Source organism: Enhydra lutris, unplaced genomic scaffold (assembly GCF_002288905.1).
Source record: "Enhydra lutris kenyoni isolate GAN:26980312 unplaced genomic scaffold, ASM228890v2 scaffoldscaffold10, whole genome shotgun sequence".
Classification (NCBI taxonomy): Eukaryota; Metazoa; Chordata; class Mammalia; order Carnivora; family Mustelidae; genus Enhydra; species Enhydra lutris.
In genome coordinates this window covers 14,212,132-14,231,623 of record NW_019154094.1, presented here as the reverse complement: position 1 = coordinate 14,231,623, position 19,492 = coordinate 14,212,132, and the positions used below count along the sequence as shown (strand labels likewise).

General features: G+C 41.6%; 1 protein-coding gene across 1 annotated transcript in view; it reads left to right on the top strand.

Annotated features, from left to right (window-relative positions):
* LOC111143883 (Rho guanine nucleotide exchange factor 3) overlaps positions 1-19,204 on the top strand; it is a 312,758-nt gene extending 293,554 nt beyond the window's left edge. The window contains 4 exon segments of the mRNA XM_022497910.1: positions 2,471-2,728; positions 11,095-11,265; positions 15,055-15,241; positions 17,017-19,204. Coding sequence (XP_022353618.1) covers positions 2,471-2,728; positions 11,095-11,265; positions 15,055-15,241; positions 17,017-17,366 — 966 coding nt within the window. The 3' untranslated portion in view covers positions 17,367-19,204.
* The last annotated feature ends 288 nt before the right edge of the window (positions 19,205-19,492 follow it).

Sequence of the window (19,492 nt, the reverse complement as noted above, 5' to 3'; positions counted from 1 at the left end):
TCTAGCTGAGCAAGTAGTTTTGCTTCTCTAAACCACAATTTCTTCAGTAAAAATATCCTAGGGATAAATAATAACAAAAAAATATTTTTTTACTAATTGTACTTTTGCTTTAATAGCTGTCCTTACAGATTCTTACCCAGAAGCCAAGCTCTTACACTTTTTGTCTGCCTTATCTCATTAAAAGATAGGAGGAAAGTAGTATATGCATTTTTAAGTGGGGAAATTGAGGCTCAGATGGGTCACCTGGCTAGTTACTATCCAGGTTAGGCTTTGAGTGTGACTGTCCCTGGTTCCAGAGTCTGCCTGCTAAACCACTGTGGTATCACCTCTCACACTTTATGTAAGCGAATTTGTGTGTGTATTTGTGAACAAAGATGTATACATTCTTTCTTTCAAGTTATCGCTTGTGGCCCTTTCTAGCCAGTGGGGTTGAACCAGATAGCCTTCAGGTCATGCCCAGGAAATGAGCACCCTGTCAGGTGTGAACAGGACCAGAGCTGGATTGGGTTGCCATGGCAGTGGGGGCGGCAGGATCAGAGAGTGATGGCCCATTGGACGGTGGGTGGCAGTGGGGTCAGAGTTCCTCACTGGTTTGCACCTGATAGTTACTGCTGATTTGTTTCTCCATAATGAAAACATTGGGCATTTCCAGGTCTTTTTAAAAAGCGAGGAAGTGGAAATGAAATTAAGAGGACCTGAAGTTCTTTTTAATTAACTCTGAAAGTCTAAATTACAAGCCGCAATACCACATCTAGGGTGTGTGTGTGTGTGTGTGTGTGTGTGTGTGTGTAGCAATTATCATTACTTTCAAATTTAAGGTTGAGGAAAGAATTTCTGCAGCTCTTTTTAACACAAATAAAAGGGTTTTTTTTAATGACACATAAGAAAGGTAGACATTTCCAAAGAATGTTAAACTTGACAGTGAATTTAAACATTACTTCCTTGGTATCTTTTTTTTTTTTTTTTTTAAGATTTTATTTATTTATTTGACAGAGAGAGAGATCACAAGTAGGCAGAGAAGCAGGCAGAGAGAGAGGAGGAAGCGGGCTCCCCACTGAGCAGAGAGCCCAGCTTGGGGCTCGATCCCAGGACCCTGGGATCACGACCTGAGCCTAAGGCAGAGGCTTTAACCCACTGAGCCACCCAGGTGCTCCCCCCGCCTTTTTTTTTTGTTTGTTTCAGTTGCTGAGAAAATAATTTCAATAAGAGGTAGAAAAGAAGCACCAGAAATGTTTACACTTTGACTCATTGTTCGGATGCTGCCACAATTTATTTCTAAGCCATGTTCGCAGGCCATGAAATGTTACCTAATCTGGACACCTTAAACATCCATTTATTTGTTCATTCGGAATATAAACTTTGAATGTCTGTGGATGGCAAGCCCAATGCAATGTATTGAGAATGCAGAACTTAGGAAGGAGTGGAAAAAGGAGATGAACCACCTTCCTACTGGGGACGTCAACTCTTTGTTTGCACAAAGTGACTGATGGGACATGTCAAGGAAATTAGTATTTTGCTGGAAGGAAATAGTGGAGTTGAAGCGTTCCAAAGTCTTTAGGCTTAAATGTTCTTTGCACGGTGTTGTGATGTCAACCATGAGGTATAGACAGGAATCCAGCTTAAAAGATTTTTCTAAATGCTTCCTGCATCTATTTTTTTACTAATTATACTTTTGCTCTCACTTCTTGGCATTCTTTACGGTTGGCCCACCTTGGAATCAGGTCACCTTCAGCTAACAACATAGAGATGCTCGCACCAGGCCACGCAAATGGCTGGGGCACGAAGTCCGACTCCTTGCTTTCTTTTTATACCCCTAAGTCCTCCAGATGAGTTTCTTATGAATAATTTTAAAAGAAGTCCTGTTTGTTTGTTTTTAAAGAAAGGAAGCTTTCCCCTCACCGGACACCTTTGGAAGTGCAGGAAAATTTTGAGCTGTATGCGTGTGCGGTTTTTCTGGTTCTTTTGTTCCAACTTAGATTGGCAGAAATGCAAACAAATTATGATGGGGTCTTAACAACCAAGAAAGTAAACGTAGGGGCGCCTGGGTGGCTCAGTCAGTTAAGCACCTGCCTTCGGCTCAGGTCATGATCTCAGGGTTTTGGGATCGAGCCCCGAGTCAGGCTCTCTGCTCAGCGGGGAGCCTGCTTCCCTTCCTCTCTCTCTGCCTTCCTCTCTGCCTACTTTTGATCTCTCTCTGTCAAATAAAAAAAATAAAATCTTAAAAAAAAATGTAAATGTACAGCTAAGAAAGTAACTTCACGCAAGTAAGCCAAAGCCTATAAACTGTTCATTGCCTGTGATTTTGGAAGATTGCCCTTGTCTGCCTCGTCCAGCCGTGCAGATAAAGGAACGTTGGCCAGGCCTGGAGACCAGCAGGGTTTTTTTTCAGGCTACACAAGTGATACTCGCGTGTAGCTTCAGAGCACAGTTAGCTCCACACTCCAACCACGTTTTGATGTTCCTTTCTTAGCTGCCTTGTCTCAGCTCCTACGACAGCTATTGCAGCAATCAGGTGGCCGCGAAAGCACTGCTGGACCACAAAAAACAAGACCACCGAGTCCAGGATTTCCTACAGCGATGCTTAGAATCCCCCTTTAGCCGCAAGCTGGATCTCTGGAATTTTCTCGATATTCCAAGGAGCCGTCTAGTGAAATACCCTCTTCTTCTTCGCGAAATCTTGAGGCACACACCAAATGATAATCCAGATCAGCAGCACCTGGAAGAAGCTGTAAGTTCACCTGTTTCTTTCTGTCTTTACCTTGTTTTCTCCCTTGTGTCTAGGAAGTTGGGTGCGTGGTGAATGAAGGGTCTCTGGGCAGCACCCAGGGGTCTTGGCTTCCATGCATGGTGCTGCCATCAGTTGTGTTTTAATTTTGCAGTTCACTCCTTCTCTCTCTGCCTCACTCCCCCAACCTATAAAATGCAGTGTTTATGTGAAATACACCCTAAGGTCGCTTTGATTTCTCAAAGTTCTTGATTCTGTGTAGCTGACTCTGTAATCTGTAATTACAATTCATAATAAACTATAATCTGTTTGTTCACAGTGGCTGTGAGGGTTAAGATCTCTGGGGATTTTGAATTGAGTATCTTTGTTTAGTTAGCAAATGGGAGTTGCCTCTTACCTTAGCGCCTGTGAGCCCATTTGTGACGTCGACACCCATTTCAGAACCAGCTCTCCTCAGCCACTGACTGCAGTGAGGGACCGACCTAGTCAAACTTCCTGCTCACCAGAAAATGTTCATTAAGTATGAAGAGAGATTCTTTCCAACAGCAATAGAAGACCAGGAGAAATGGATCTGTCTCATGAGAATATTGTGAATATTGTGAATAGGGAGTGTTCTGTCCAGAGAGCTTGGTTCTAATTGGGGTACTCTGTGGGACAGAGCAGAGGCGATGGCAGGCCAGGAGGAGCCAGTGGCCTGAACAAAGCTATGGAGGAATGACAGGACAGGAAATGCCTGGGGAATACCCTGGGTCAGTCTGCCCAGGGTTGAGGATATTCTGAGGAAGCAGCAGGAGAGAAGGCAGAGGATGGGGGGTTCAGATGTGGTTATAGAGGGTTGTTTTTTTTTTTTAAATTCAAGAGAGAAGGTGAACATGCATGCGCGAGAGGGAGAGAGCACAAATCGGGGTGACAGGCAGAGGGAGAAGCAGACTCCCTGTTGAGCAGGAAGCCTGATACAGGGTTCCATCCTGGGACTTAGGATTATGACCTGAGCCAAAGGCAGACCCTCAATTGACTGAGCCATGCAGGTGCCCCTATAGAGAGGGTTTTAAATATCAATTTGAGATGTTTTTCCTTTGTTGTGCTTTGTTCTTTTGTTTGTTGTTTTCTAAGTAACTGGGATACAGGGTTCAAATCCCAGCTCCGTTGCTGATAAGCTGTGAAACTTTGGACACATTACTCTCCTTGTTTGTAGGACAGGGGACTGAGGAGGGAAAGGACGAGGGCCAGGGAGGCAAGTTGAGAGGTTCCTGTAGTGGTCCAGACATGCAGTCATGGAAACCGCTGAGGGAGAAGTCGTGGGGATGGAGGCTTAGAGACCAGTTCAAGGGGCTTGTTCCCTGACTGCATCTGGAACAGAAAGAGGATATGCACAGGTGACTTGAGAATCAGAATCCATGAAACCTGTGAGCAGACTGCCTGTCTCCTCCTAGAGGGGGCTTAATAATAATTAGTAGTAATGACAACAATGATAATTCTAACATTTGCTGACATTTCTTGAGTACCTAGGAAATCAGCTTTATGTAATCACTTTATAGGTTATGTATCTCATTTAATCCTTATAACAACTTGTGAGATAGCTCTCCTTGTTAGGACCATATTCCAGATGAGGCTTGGAGGGCTTCAATAACTTGCCTGGGTCCAGAGCCAGCACATGATGAGGCTGATGTCAAATCTGTCAGCATGGACTGCAAATCCTGGGCCTGTTCCACTTCTTTATGACCCTATACCATGGAGCTAAAAGCCTGGCTGCTTCTCTGAGCCCCTCTTGCCTGTGGAATTGCAGAAAGCTGTCCACCCCCAGACTTAGTGGAAAGGCCTCACGAGTGCAGTGCTGGGCCAGGTGCCGCCTTGTAGGGATAGAGAAGATGAAGGAGAGATGCTCTTGATTGAATGCAAACACACAGAGACCAGGTCCCCAGTCCAGCACAGATAGGGGACACAGGCACCACGGATGAGGCCCATCCCACTTCATCGGCTCTGTTTTTAACTACCAGAAAGCATGCGAGAATGTTGCTTCCTCTCCATATTTTCATCCCAGCAAGTGTGTGGTCTGCAGGAATGAAAACAACAGGGAGCTCGAGCTAGTCTAAATAATTACTTTTTTGAAGCACGTGAGGCTAGTCTGAGTTTTGTTTTACTGTTAAGATTTCTCTTTTTAATATGCAGCATGAAAGAATAATGCTCTGTTTCTAAAATCACCCAGTAAGCTGAAGTTTGGATTTAAGAACAGATAAGAAGGTGGTTGTTTGCGATGTGAAAGGATGTACAGGTTTCCCTAGTGCATAAGATGTGACGTCACTTTTGAAAGCTGAATCTGCACCTACTCATTCAGGCAGATATGTGTGTGAAGTGTGGCAGACCTGCGTTTGAAAATGTCTGCAAAGCAGGTCTTCTAAGTGCCCATTTACACAATAGAGGCACAACAATGTTGGGTTTTTTTTTCCCCCTTCTTTTCAAAATCCTCTGGGCATTAACCTAGATGGGCAGAAATATTTAGCCCCATACTCTTGGGTACATTGTGAATGCTTGATAAACATAAAACCCATAGTACCGACGTAGCTTGAATTACATGTTCCCTGAATAGATTTTCCACTTATGAAAAGGGAAAAAAATCAGAGAACCTAAGTAAATTGCTTCTACACCAAGTGTCCAGTCCTATAATTAGATCTAAAAAAAGGTCTTGCTTTTACTGCAGTGCATTAACTACCACATCTTTATTAGAATTTCTTAACAGTGTTTTGGAGAGTTGATAGAAATTTCCCTAAAAGAAAACATTTTTAAATAGAAATTCAGATATTTAGATATTCCAGAGATCTGGTTGTTTAACATTTTAAATTCTAAGGATTGTTTCAGCCAACAAGTGATCTGGCAGACCATCTCTTCCCTCTGCTTGCCACTGTTCCCTAACTCCTTAAAAAAAAAAAAAAAAAAATCACTGGAATCAGTGAGAAGAACAGTCCTGCTGTTCCTGCCGTGCTGGCTGCTATTCTCGGTTTGTGTCACAAGCCCACAGATAGACGACATTACCGCACAAGGAACCAGACAGAGCTTCCAGATTCCACTTTGAGGATGATGATTATGGCATGTGTGGGCTTACCCCCTGCTCTGTTATCAGATATTTGTCATCGTCTTGCTTTACTGGTCCTTTCCTTTCAGTTTGAACCCTGATGCAACAATAAATTGAAATTGAACTTAAATGCACAACCACCATGACTGTTTGCTACTGCCGATCTGCTACGTACACCTTTATTCCTCCCTGCGATTCTGCACAATAAAGTCCTCTCAAGAACCAATGCGGGGGGCACCTGGGTGGTTCAGTCAATAGACCACAATCTCATGGGTCTTGGGATCAAGCCCTGGTCGGGCTCTGTGCTCAGCCGGGAATCTGCTCGAGATTCTCTCCCTTGCCCTTCCCCGCACTTGCACACACTTGCACACACACACACACACACACACACACACACACACACACTCTCTCTATCTCAAATACATAAATCTTAAAAAAAAAAAAAAGTACAGAGTAGATGCTTATAGTGTAGAGGTAGATGTAACAACAAAACAATATTTTTAATAAATGAAAGCAGACCCAGAAGTGCTATTACAATGTCCACAAAGAATGTGGAATAACGCTGATTGTTCCTATTGTTCAGTCTCTCTATTTTTTCAAACACTAAAGAAAGAAGTAGCATCAGACAGTAGTCATAGCTGCCTAAAGAACCACTGTGGGGTTTGAGTTTGTTAATCTTCATGTGATATGCCAGCTGTTTGGTCCCTGAGCTAAATTAGGAAGGGAACACATATTTATGCCTATAGTACATCATTTTTCTGGTCTCCTGGATACTTGCAGGAAACTCAGAAAATTATCTCAAGACCCAGTTAATTCCAGGTAAACTGAGTAAACTCTAAGAAGAGACACAGCAATTAATGCTAAGACCTCTAAAAGCAAGGAAAAAGTATATATTCCACTATATATTAAAAATGTAGTAAGGTAAAAGATTAAGGTAGACGTAAAAGAATTTGTCAGACACTTCCCATATATTTTAAAGCTTCTTGAGGGCAGGGACCTGTCTCATTTCTTTCAGTGACATCATCTAGTTTGACACTGAACAGACGCTCAATAAGCATTGATTGAATTAACTTGAAGGATGAGTCATAGCATTAATATGTTTTGTGAAGTTTCTTTTTTTGTTTGTTTTGTTTTTTTTGAAAGTAGCAAATAATTAGGCTTGTCTAAAAACCAAGAGGGGGAAAAAAACGAAGAGAAAGTTTGTATATCAAAGTGTTCTATTTATTATTTGTTTTATGTTAGTAAAACTTGGATTAATTTCATAGGACTTACATTTAATGTCACGTTGACATTAAAGGCCAAAAAGATTATTTTATGGGACAAAAAGCTTGTGTTTTTTAAAAAGATGTATTTATTATCCAAGTAGTGCTACAGCCCAAATTTGGGAAATAGAGAAAAGAATAAATGAGCTTTGAAACTCATAATAGCTACAAAAGTATATAGATTATGCATCTGTTCATAGGGAGCAGTCACCAGACTTTGGCTCAGAGCTGTAAGATCTTCTGTCAGACTTACGTGGAAATGCCAGAGTTCTAACTGGGTAGAAGTTTTTCTCCAGTTGGCTTTGGGCAGAAGGTATCATTTCACTAGAATGTGAAAAATAATCACTTAATCTTAGAATTCATTGCCAGTTTAACACATTACAAGATCTGGTAAGTTCTCACTGAGTAAAGGCTTCTTTTAAAACTTTGCTTTTCAGAGATTGGTTTGTTTTTCCGTTAAGTAAATGTAACCAAGAAGAGGACTTATTACCCTTACTCATCTGTTAAGTTCCTTCCTGCCAATACCACCACGAGTCCGAGCTGCAAGGGTGGTTCCGTATTCTCAAATCAATCAAGGTGATACACCACATTAATAAAAAGGATAAGAACCATATGATCATTTCAATAGATACAGAGAAAGCATTTAACAAAGTACAATATCCATTCATGATAAAACCCTCAACAAAGTAGGTTTAGAGGGAGCATTCCTCAAAATCATAAAGGCCATATATGAAAAACACACAGTGAATGTTATTCTCAGTGGGGAGAAACAGAGTGTTTCCTCTACTGTCAAGAACAAGACAGGGATGTCCATTGTTAATTAACAGAGTACTGGAAGTCCTAGCCATAGCAGTCAGACAACAAAAAGAAATAAAAGGCTTTCAGATCAACAAGGAAGAACTCAAACTTTCACTATTTGCAGATGACATAATACTCTACATAGAAAACCCAAAAGACTCCACCAAAAATTGCTAGAACTGATAAGTGAATTCAGTAAATTCTATGGATACACAATCAACTTATAGAAATTGGTTGCATTTCTATACACCAACAATGAAGCAGCAGAAAGAGAAATTAACCCATCAATTCCATTTACAATTGCACCAAAAACAATGAGATACCTAGGAAAAAATCTAACCAAAGAGGCAAAAGACCCATATTTTGAAAATTATGAAACACTAAAGAAAAAAATTGAAGATGACACAAAGAAATGGATTGGAAGAATAAATATTATTAAAATGCCCATACTACCAAAGCAGTCTATACATTTAATGCAATCCCTATCAAAATACCAACAGCATTTTCCACAGAGCTAGAACAAATAATCCCAAAACTTGTATGCAACCGCAGAAGACCCCCAAGTAGCCAAAGCAAACTTGAAAAAGAAAAGCAAAGCTGGAGGCATCACAGTCCAGACTTCATGTTATACTACGAAGCTGTAGGGATCAAGACTACAGAAATGAACCCACAACTCTGTGGTCAATAAACCTTCAACAAAGCAGGACAGAATGTCCAATGGAAAAAAGACAGTCTCTTCAACAAATGGTGTTGGGGAAACTGGACAGCAACATACCAAAGAATAAAACTGGATCACTTTCTTACCCAATACACAAAAATAAATTGAAAATGGATGAAAGACCTGAATGTGAGATTGGGAATCATCAAAATCCTTGAGGAGAACACAGGCAGTCACCTATTTGACAATGGCTGTAGCAACTTCTTTCTAGGTATATCTTCTGAGGCCAGGGAAGCAGAAGCAAAAAATAATTATTGGGACTTCATCAAAATAAAGAGCTTCTGTACAGTTAGGGAAGCAATCAACAAAACTGAAAGGCAACCTACAGAATAGGAGAAGATAGTTGCAAATTGCATATCTGAAAAAGGGTTATTATCAAAAATAAATGAAGAACTTATAAAATTCAATGTCCAGAAAATGAATAATCCAATTTAAAAATGGGCAGAAGACATGAATAGACATTTTTCCAAAGAGGACATACAGATGGCCAGCAGACACATGAAAAGATGCTCAGCATCACTGATTATCAGGGAAATACAAATCAAAACAACAATGAGATTCCATCCTACTCCTGTCAGAATGCCTAAAATTAACAACACAAGAAACAGTAGGTGTTGGCGAGGATGCGGATAAAGAGGAACCCTCTTGCACTGTTGGTGGGAATGCAAACTGGTGCAGCCACTGTGGAAAACAGTATGGAGGTTCCTCAAAAAATTAAAAATAGAACTACCCTATGATCCAACAATTATGCTACTGGGTGTTTACCAAAAGAATACAAAAATGCTAATTCGAAAGGATACATGCACCCCAGTGTTTACAGGAGCAATATCTACAATAGCCAAATTATGGAAACAGCACAAACTCCTTCGACTGATGAATGGATGAAGAACGTGTGGGTGTAATGGAATATTACTCAGCCATAAAGAATGAAATTTTGCCATTCACAAGGACATGGATGGAGCTAGAGAGTATTATGCTAGGTAAACCAGTCAGAGAAAGATAAATACCATATGATTTCATTCGTATGTGAAATCTAAGAAACAAAACAAACAAGAAAAGGGGGGGGGAAGAGGGAGGATGAGAGAGAGATAGGCAAACAGAGAAATAGACTCTATACTCTAAGAACAAACTGATGGTTACCAGAGGGGAGGTGGGGGGAGGAGTGAACTAGGGGATGAGGATTAAGGAGGGCACCTGTTGTGATGAGCCCTGAGAGTTGTATGGAAGTATTGAATCATTTGTACACCTGAAACTCTTACACTCTACGTTCACTAACTGGAATTTAAATAAAAACTAAAAAAATAATGTTACCACGGGGCGCCTGGGTGGCTCAGTGGGTTAAGTCTCTGCCTTCGGCTCAGGTCATGATCTCAGGGTCCTGGGATCGAGTCCCACATCGGCTCTCTGCTCGGCAGGGAGCCTGCTTCCTCCTTTCTCTCTCTCTCTCTCTGCTTGGCTCTCTGCCTACTTGTGATCTCTCTCTATCAAATAAAATCTTTAAAAAACAAGAATAATGCTACCACAAGAAAGATGGGAAGAAAGGAAACGTTGGTCTTTTCACTCTTGGAGGACAGGGGACCCTGCTGATGAGGTCATCATTTTACCTTTGGTTGGTGTCCTTGAGTTTTTACTCAACTAATTTCTTGTTCCTTTGTTTTTTAGTATGTTACATCATTTAGACATATCATCTATGTGATAGAATAACACATCAGAATAAACGCCCACTGATTGTGTCTGAGTGCTGTGCTCTCATCGCGTTGTTTTGTTTCATTTTGCAGTAACAACACTATATCCACCCTTGATCTGAAATCCCTCCACCCCTACTGTTTCCACGTGTGCTACAGGCATGGGTGTGAGTGTATGTATGTAGATAAATAGTTCCCATCATTACAGCTAGTGTCTTTTCTTTCCATTTCTAGTTCTCCGTCTTTTTAAAATCATTTATGTTTTATCACTAAAAAGCTACCCAAACCATTTCTTTACACCCAATTTGCACATCTTGTTTGTAGGTTAGAGTGAGTACCTATAGAGAAACCTTGAAACTGAGTTCAAACCCACAAAGATAATCCCTTCTGGGGACTACTGCATTCTGCTTTGTGTTCTCTCCTTGGCTATGGTTTTATATGCCTGTATCTTCCACATTGTAAGCATGTTTGAAGAAATATGCAACAAAGAACTCAGTAGTTAGGAGTCCTGCACATCAGAAGCTATACCTTCTATCTCTTCCTCTTGGATAAAATCATGCATCAACATCAGTTTTCTATATAATACAAATACCTGCGTGTGTATGCACATATATGTGTGTGTGTGTATCTGTATGTACATGTATAGATGGATAGATGGACACAATATATTCAAAGCACGTGTTTATTTTTGCCTTTTCCCAAAGCAGCAGGTTAGATAACGGAATCTGAGAGTTAGATGCGGGTCTGTCTGGGTGACCTTCTTGGCTGAGCCCCTGGGACTTATTGGTGTAGATGGTTTGCTTACTTTCCCCATACTTTCTTCTTTGTTTCCATAGATAAACATCATTCAGGGAATCGTGGCAGAAATCAACACCAAGACTGGGGAATCTGAGTGCCGCTATTATAAAGAGCGGCTTCTTTACTTGGAAGAAGGCCAGAAAGACTCTCTAATCGACAACTCAAGAGTGCTGTGTTGTCATGGAGAACTGAAGAACAATCGAGGGGTGGTGAGTGGCTACTCTCCTTCAGGGGTTTGGTCCTCTGCCTCCCCCCCCCCCCCCCCCCCCCCGCCCCACGGCGCTTAATCCATTTAATGCCCAGCCTCCTGTTACTCTGCCTTCCCTACCCAAGGTCATATTCTTCAGACAAAAATTGCTTTCCAGTGTCTTTTGTATCTTAGGATCCCATATGTATATGGATATATATAATTATATACATTGTGTGTGTGTGTGTGTGTGTGTATTTATATATTATAATTTATATATAAATAACATGTTTCTAGCTTATAATTAATATATATTTATATATATTACACAACATATATATTATATATATTTTATAATTTCACAACCAGTATATATTCAGGAAGAATTTCGGGACCAACAGAGGGTTGCCAATTGTATTTTGTTTGAGCATGACCTTCAATAACAAATACAAAACAATTAACAACATCTCCTCCGGCTTTGATATCAGAAAACAAGGGATGATTTTAACAAGATGTTAAAAGTATATAATCTCAGAAAAACAGCTCTTAAGTTGAAACTCTTAGCTTTATGAGAAATTCTTTGCTTTTTTTTTTTAAAGGATTGGTACCCATCCACAGACTGCCATTTTAAAACCAGCTTTTGTTTTAAAACTAGCTGTATAACTAACTCTGCCCAACTTTCTGGCTTTTATTCCTGAGTAGATTTTGAACTTGTTCCTCCTCTTCTATCATAGCAACTTGGATGGATCTCCCTGGGACACTTACTACAGTGGGCTGTAATTATCCACCATATGTCTGTCAATATCTTCCATTATGTATGATCTTTTAGGATAGAGACCACGTCTTATTAATCCCCAGCACCTATTATGGGGACCTGGCATGTACTAAGCACTCAGTAATGTTAGGTCAATGAGTGAGTGAATGAATGAGTAAATGTTTATAAAAAGAAAGGATGGATTTGAAATTTCATGAGAGCTCAAAATTCACTTAATTCACCAGGTTCTTTTTATGTGTAGCCAGTAGAAATTAATACTAATATGTCTATGATATTTTATAATTTAAACATATTATACATAGAAATGTATATTTATATAACATATAGATTTTATTATATATAACAAATATTTAAATTCAATGTTGGGAAAGCCATTGAAAAAGAGAATCTCTTCTTTTATCATATTTCGTCTTCAGTATCTAGTCAACTCTTAGAATGAAAGCCAAAACTAGATTGAATAGTTCTTGATAAAGCTTTGCTGATTTAAGGGACAACCTTTTGACCTGGACTTTGGAGTGGCATTTGTGAGCAGGCTTGGAAATGTTATTTGAAATCACTGAGTGTCTGTCATAGTGCCCATTATGAGAGCTGCTGGGGATCCAACTAGCCGGTGGTCCAGCAGAGATACTGAGACTGGTCATGACCACTACTTGAAGAAGTGTTTCTGTTTGACTACAGAATTATTGGTTGCTAGAAAGCAGCATTCTGCTTCTTGCTGATTTTCAGAAAACTCTAGTGGACTTCTAACGTCTGATACTCTGGCATCTAATGTCTGATACTCTGGCTTCTTGAACATTCTTTCTCAGAAGCCCTGTGGGAAATGGTTGGGAAGATACATCACTGGATGGGATGAGGCCTGTTCTCTTTCTGTCCCTCAGTCAAGGACTGAGACTCCCTAGTTAGATGTGCCTCAGGCATTAGAGATGAACTGTAGTTCATTTTTCAGCAGACAGATTTTTGAAAAACAAAGATAGCAGTTGGGATAGGAGGTGTGTTTTATTGTTTTTCTCAGTAGAATGATGGAAGTCTTTATGAACAGTCCTGTGTCAGAAGAAAAGCTCATTAGTTTGATGGCTAAAAGGAGCTGAGACTAAGAAGGGAAATTCTCAGCTAACATTCATAAATAAGGGATGTTTTTAAAAGGTTTCCTAGACAATCTGAGTTCAAATTACCTACCTCGGCTAGAGGGTTGATTACAGTAGAAACAATATTTTAAAAACGTAATGTTTAATATATACAACAATATCCAATTCCTCCCCTACCCATCCCCCAAAAAAGGCTTAACATTCTTTCTATATCCCCCTCCAAAAAAAAAAAAAAAAAAAAAGCCCTTAACTTGGTTATTTTTTGCTTTAATCTGTTTAAATGCACTTTTGATAAACTCTCACTCCTCAATCTCAATCTCACTCCTCAATCTCAAACTCCCTGCAGCCGGCAGTCCCAGCCACAGATGTCTGTAGGCAGAAAGGCCTTCTCTGTGGGGGCCGCAGGGAGGCGCTCCTCCAGGAAAGGCACTAGATGCATCTGGAAATACCTCCAAGATGCCCAACTTCTGTTCTGGAGGTAGACCTGAGCCTGAAAGTTGATAATACAATGTGAAGCTGTGAAAATTATCAGTTTTATTTCCACCATCCAACATTTGCTTGAGCTTTAATTTCTATAGATGTGTCTATACACATGTTATTTCTATATGTCTATACATATGTCTATACACATGTTATTTCTATACATGTGTCTGTGTCTGTCTGTGTATGTCAGAGTGGGTGTCGGGGCGGGGGGGTCCACCAGTTTCTTTTCTCCCGAATGTAAAATTGTCTGATAATGCTGAATGTGCTTCCCCTGCCCCAAATCAAGATTCTGATGTGAGTTTCCACTGGGTTGAGACCCCTGGGTTCCCATTCCCAAATATCTCCACCAGAAAACCAGAACCAGTTGCAAAAGTTGTAGAACTTTTCATTTCCGTCCGTCCGCATTTCCAAACTGTGAGAAGAGTCTAGCACTAGGAACGGAATGGGGCCAATTTACCCGGGCTCCACCCAGCAAAATTGCTTTCATGATGTGGTTTGAGACAAGCCTTTATTTTGGAGATTTCTTTTCGCCCACAACACACACATCAGTCATCAGCCTTTTAAGCACAACCTCTTCAGAGAACTGAGGTTCCGAGGAACATAACCGAGAAGGACCAGTTCTTTGATCATCTTTGTGGCTCTGACAGCACACTCTGGTTCCCTCGGGAATGGGCAGTGTTCAGAGTTGGAGTGCCTGGATGGAGCTGATACTCAGTTCTGTGGCTTAAGGAACAAGTGTTTTTATGGGTTTGGGAAACAAAGATTAATATTAGGCTTTGAAATACCATCCGTATCCTTAAAAAAAAAAAAAGGTTTTATTTATTTATTTATTTATTTGACAGAGATCACAAGTAGGCAGAGAGGCAGGCATGGAGGGGGACAGGCTCCCCGCTGAGCAGAGAGCCCAATGCGGGGCTCAATCCCAGGACCCTGAGATCATGAGCTGAGCCGAAGGCAGAGGCTTTAACCCACTGAGCCACCCAGGCACCCCTCCATTTGTATCCTTCATAGACTATAGTTCATTATGATCTCTTAGGGTTATATTGGATGCTATAAGCCAAAACCCCGGGTGGAGGTACTCACTTCTTTTTCCTTCACTGTTCCCTTTATTCTGTCCTCCCTTCTCACTTTTATTTTCTTACGGAGGCTGGAGGCTCTGTGCGTCTGCACAGGCTGTGAATATGCACTATGCATGGTGTCCCTGCAGCCGGCAGTCCCAGCCACAGATGTCTGTAGGCAGAAAGGCCTTCTCTGTGGGGGCCGCAGGGAGGCGCTCCTCCAGGAAAGGCACTAGATGCATCTGGAAATACCTCCAAGATGCCCAACTTCTGTTCTGGAGGTAGACCTGAGCCTGAAAGTTGATAATACAATGTGAAGCTGGTACCCGGGCTCTTCTTACCCACAGAAGTCCCCTAATCCACTCAATAGACTGTTGCTTAGGGAAATCCTGTGGATTCTTTTCTTCTAGAAACTGCACGTTTTCCTGTTCCAAGAAGTGCTTGTGATCACTCGAGCTGTCACCCACAATGAACAGCTCTGCTACCAGTTGTACCGGCAGCCGATCCCTGTAAAGGACCTTCTCCTGGAAGACCTGCAGGATGGAGAAGTGAGGCTGGGCGGCTCCCTGCGTGGGGCGTTTAGCAACAACGAGAGAAGTACGGGATGGCTGTCGGCTTTGACCTGTTGAATGTCTTTGGTTGTGGTGCTTCAGAGGGCGTGTCTGGCTGGTGGAGAGAGAAGTAGCTGTGGCCTTGGAGTCACACTACATTCCAGTGCTGTCTCATTACTCACTGCTTGTGTAACCTTGTGCCGCTTCTGCAAGCCTCAGTTTGCCATCTGTAAAATGGGCATGTTTTCGTACCTACTTTAGAAGGTTGTTAAAGGATTAAGATGCTGCAAGTGAACCCGTCTGCACATAACAGGTGCTCCTTGCATTCCCTCTCCCTGTCTCCTTCCACGGGATGCAAGCTTGCTTAATACCAGACGGCCCCTGTGTCGATACCAGTTGCTTACTGGTGGCTCTTGTTGAGCCAGGAGAATCGTCCCTAAAAAGGATTAAGAATGGTCACCTGGGTTGAGGATTCATGTGTAATTACTCTAATGGGTTTCTCTAACTTGAGACTTAAACAAATTAACCAAGAGAAGCTACAATGGCAGTGTTTTCTGAGTATCTTGCATGTGTCATTCCAGGCACTAGTATACACTGGTAAACTGAACAGTCAAATTCCTTGCCCCTATGGAGCTTACACTGTGATAGAGGAGATAAAGGATGAATAAATATTCAGGTAGCGTTAAGAGAACTAAAACCCTGTATGGGGCAGGTAGGGATAACAGTTGGGGGTTTGCTTTAGAGGAAATGATCCGAAAAGTCTTCCTTGAGAAAGTGACATTTGAGCCTCTTGGGTTAAGAGGGACATTGTATTGTCAATGTAATTAGCATGTACTGCCCCTGACCTGCTCATCAGCCCCTCCGCCCTGTGGTGGTGGCAACTTCTATTCCCTGAGTACGGGCTTTGTGTCAGGTGGTGTAGAAGCACATGCATTACCACTAACTTTAGCCCTCATAATAATCTTGTAAGATAGGTCCTCTTCGTTTCTCCCCTTTTACAAGTAAGGACACTGAAGACACACAGAAGTTAAGGCACTTACCCAGGAGCAAAAAGTGGAACCTGAATTTATCCAAAGTGGTGGTTCCCAAACCGTTGGCTCCAGGGATAGTGCAAGGGGACTGATGAACACACGCGCTTCTGTGAGCCAAGCGTTGCACGTGGCTCACAGAGCCTGTTCTGTGTCAGTTAAACTAAACAAAATGTCTCCCGAATGGTGTGCTACCATGTTTTTAAATATACGTACCTCTTGTGGAGATAATGAAAAATTTTTTTTTAATTTTTATTTGTGTTGCTTGAGAATATATTTTTATTTTAAAGTGAAGCTGAATTTATAACGGCTCTGAGTCTTTGCATATCTTCTCAGTCCTTTAGGTACTGTATATACAAGTACTATTATCGCTTGGAGGGTCGGGGGCATGGTTTGCTCTTACACAGATCTTCTCGAACTTGAGAAAGCTCTAACTTGGGGCCGTGGTTGAAAGTCCAGATTATCAGGCCCACCTTAGACCTATTGAATCTGAGTCACTTAACGGTAGGGTCCGGGTGTGTATGTTTTTAACCAGATCGTAGGAGATTTTAATACATGGGAGATTTTAATTTGCTGGCCTCAGGGCAACCGAGAGCTACTCTGATGTCAGATCCAGGTGCTTGATGGCTGCAGAGTAGAGCTGCGCCATGTCCTGGACCAGTGGGACACATTTTGTAATTAATTAATGATGTCTGCCCTAGGTACATGGGTTTCGTGTCACTCTATAGGTTACCTCTGGCCTAGGAGAAATACCTGTCCGTTGACCTTTTTTATATGTATTTTTCATTTCTAGTTAAAAACTTCTTCAGAGTAAGTTTCAAAAACGGTTCCCAAAGTCAGACCCACTCACTACAAGCCAACGACACCTTCAACAAGCAGCAGTGGCTCAACTGCATTCGTCAGGCCAAAGAAACCGTTCTGTGCGCTGCCGGGCAGGCTGGGGCGCTGGACTCCGAGGGACCGTTCCTAAACCCTGCCCCTGGGAGCCAGGAGCCCCAGGGAGACACAAAACTTGAGCAGATGGACCAATCGGACAGTGAGTCAGACTGTAGTATGGACACGAGCGAGGTCAGCCTCGACTGTGAGCGCATGGAACAGACGGACTCCGGTGGGAACAGCAGGCACATCGAAAGCAACGTCTGACAGAGGCACGTGTACTTCCTGGAAGCAGCCCTGTGTCTTACCTGTACAGTATTTGCATTCCACACACGGAACGGTTTGGAGAAGCACTTTTTAATACTTTGGTGACCGTGTTGCCCCTCGTCTCTTGTATCTGTACCTTTGTCCCTAGTACTGTAACTGCCAGTCTGTCTGTAAGCTGGGGTCTGTGGCAGCTCTACCCTGTGTTGCATTTCACAAGTGTCTGGATGGATGGAGAGGTACTTGAACAAGTTACTTTCACTTGTCCTGCTGGATTTTAAAAAATAGAAAAGAATCTCTAAACTACTGTTTTGCGTAGATTGCTTAAAAAAGAACCCTCCCGTGCTTCTCTAGTGCTTTCCTGCCTCTTTGACGTGATAGCTGAAGGCATGGAATTTATGGGGCCTGGCAAACAGGGCACGAGGAAGTCACTTGTGTATCGTGATGGTATGTACAGGAAAATGGGAAAAGATCGATCCTTGCAATGAGCTTGGTTCAATGTTATCCAACCAGAAAGCATGAAAACATCCCCTGGGGATGCTGGACACTTAATGGTGCAAAGGAAGAAGCACTGTGTTGACCTTGCAGTGTCACCTAGTGCAAATTTGATGCAATAATCTATTAGGATGTGCGGTAGTGTCTGACCTTAAAAGGACCAGCACGAAGGCAGCCGCCAGCTCTGGATCTTGAACTGAAAGGCAGTTGCACCAGGGGGTGTCTGTCCTAGTTGCTGGCTTGCCTTAGAGAGCCATTTCTGGCCTAAACCAGAGCAGAACTCAACAGGCCTGGGAAGGAACACCTGGCAGAATAATAAGGAGGCCCACCATCATTTTGTTTCATGTGCCAAGGCCTACTCCTATTTTGGAGCATTGAGGAAGAGACCGTAGGTGAGTCAGTGACTCTGTTTACAGAAACATGTGGAAGAAGAGTTTGGAAGAAGTGCTTCATCATGACCTTAGGCAGGAAGCATTACGAGAAAACAAGGTTGGTGCCCTTCCGGGAAAGGCCAGAGCCTTGGGTTTTCCTGCTCTTCTTTTAGGTCACCGCTTTGCCACCTCCGGCTCTGTGCTGTGATCAGAGTCGTAATCACATTCTCCATCGGCCAATTTTAATTAACTCGATGATTAATTAGGCTCAGTTAGCCAAACTAGTAACCTCTTTGTCTAGCCTTGATTTACAGTGCAGGGTGGACGGCCGACCTTTAAAAAAAAGTTAACTGAATACACAGAAAAGCTCCCTGTGAGTGTAAATATTAAGGATGACCTGTGCAAAATTATTCCCACACCAGCACTAGTAGTCATGAGTCTAAATTATTGCCAAAAAGTTTTGTTTTAAATCTTCTGTGTCTTTCGAGTTTACAGAAAGCAGTCAATGCTATGTTATCATTTTATTATGTACATCTAACATGTGCATTCAAAGAAGCTGTGTGACAAGATGTATCAATATAAAAACAAGGTAATATTACTTATTTTTCAAAATGAAAAAATGTGGTCAATTTTACCCTGTAAAACATATTTCTGTATTTATAGATTTTAAACATGGTGAATTTTTTTTTCTATTATGAGTTTATTTAAAATTGCTTTGTTTCTCAAATTGTTATTTAGCAAGTGAATGAACTGCTAGAAGGAAACATAAGCTGAGAACCGATGTCTGATGGAGGGGGAGAGACTGGATCATTGTCTACAGGAGCCATCGGCCACTTTGGCCAACGTGTTGAGACAAGAAGTCTGTCAAGTGCTGGCCTAGGGGAAGAAAGTGAATGTTTTGATGAAATGAATGTTTTTGTATAATGGCCTTAAACTTTTCTGGAAGCATTTCAAATAAATTACATTAAAATGTCATCCTCTCTGTGTACAGTATGTGCCCAAATGTCAAATCTCAGCTATCTTCCTGGAAAGTTCTTTCTAGAATTTTTGCTTATTGTGCCCAAATACGAACTCTAAAATAGGGTGCAGGTTGAAATAAATGCTTTGATTTGATCTATCACAACTTTTGCAGAACTCCTATTTCTAAGATTTATTTTTCAGACATTCTCTAGTACTACATTTATTCATGTTCAACCACTGTATCTTGAATCTGTACTGTGTGTAAAGGCATAATTGTGACAGGGAAAAAAGCATTGAATTTTA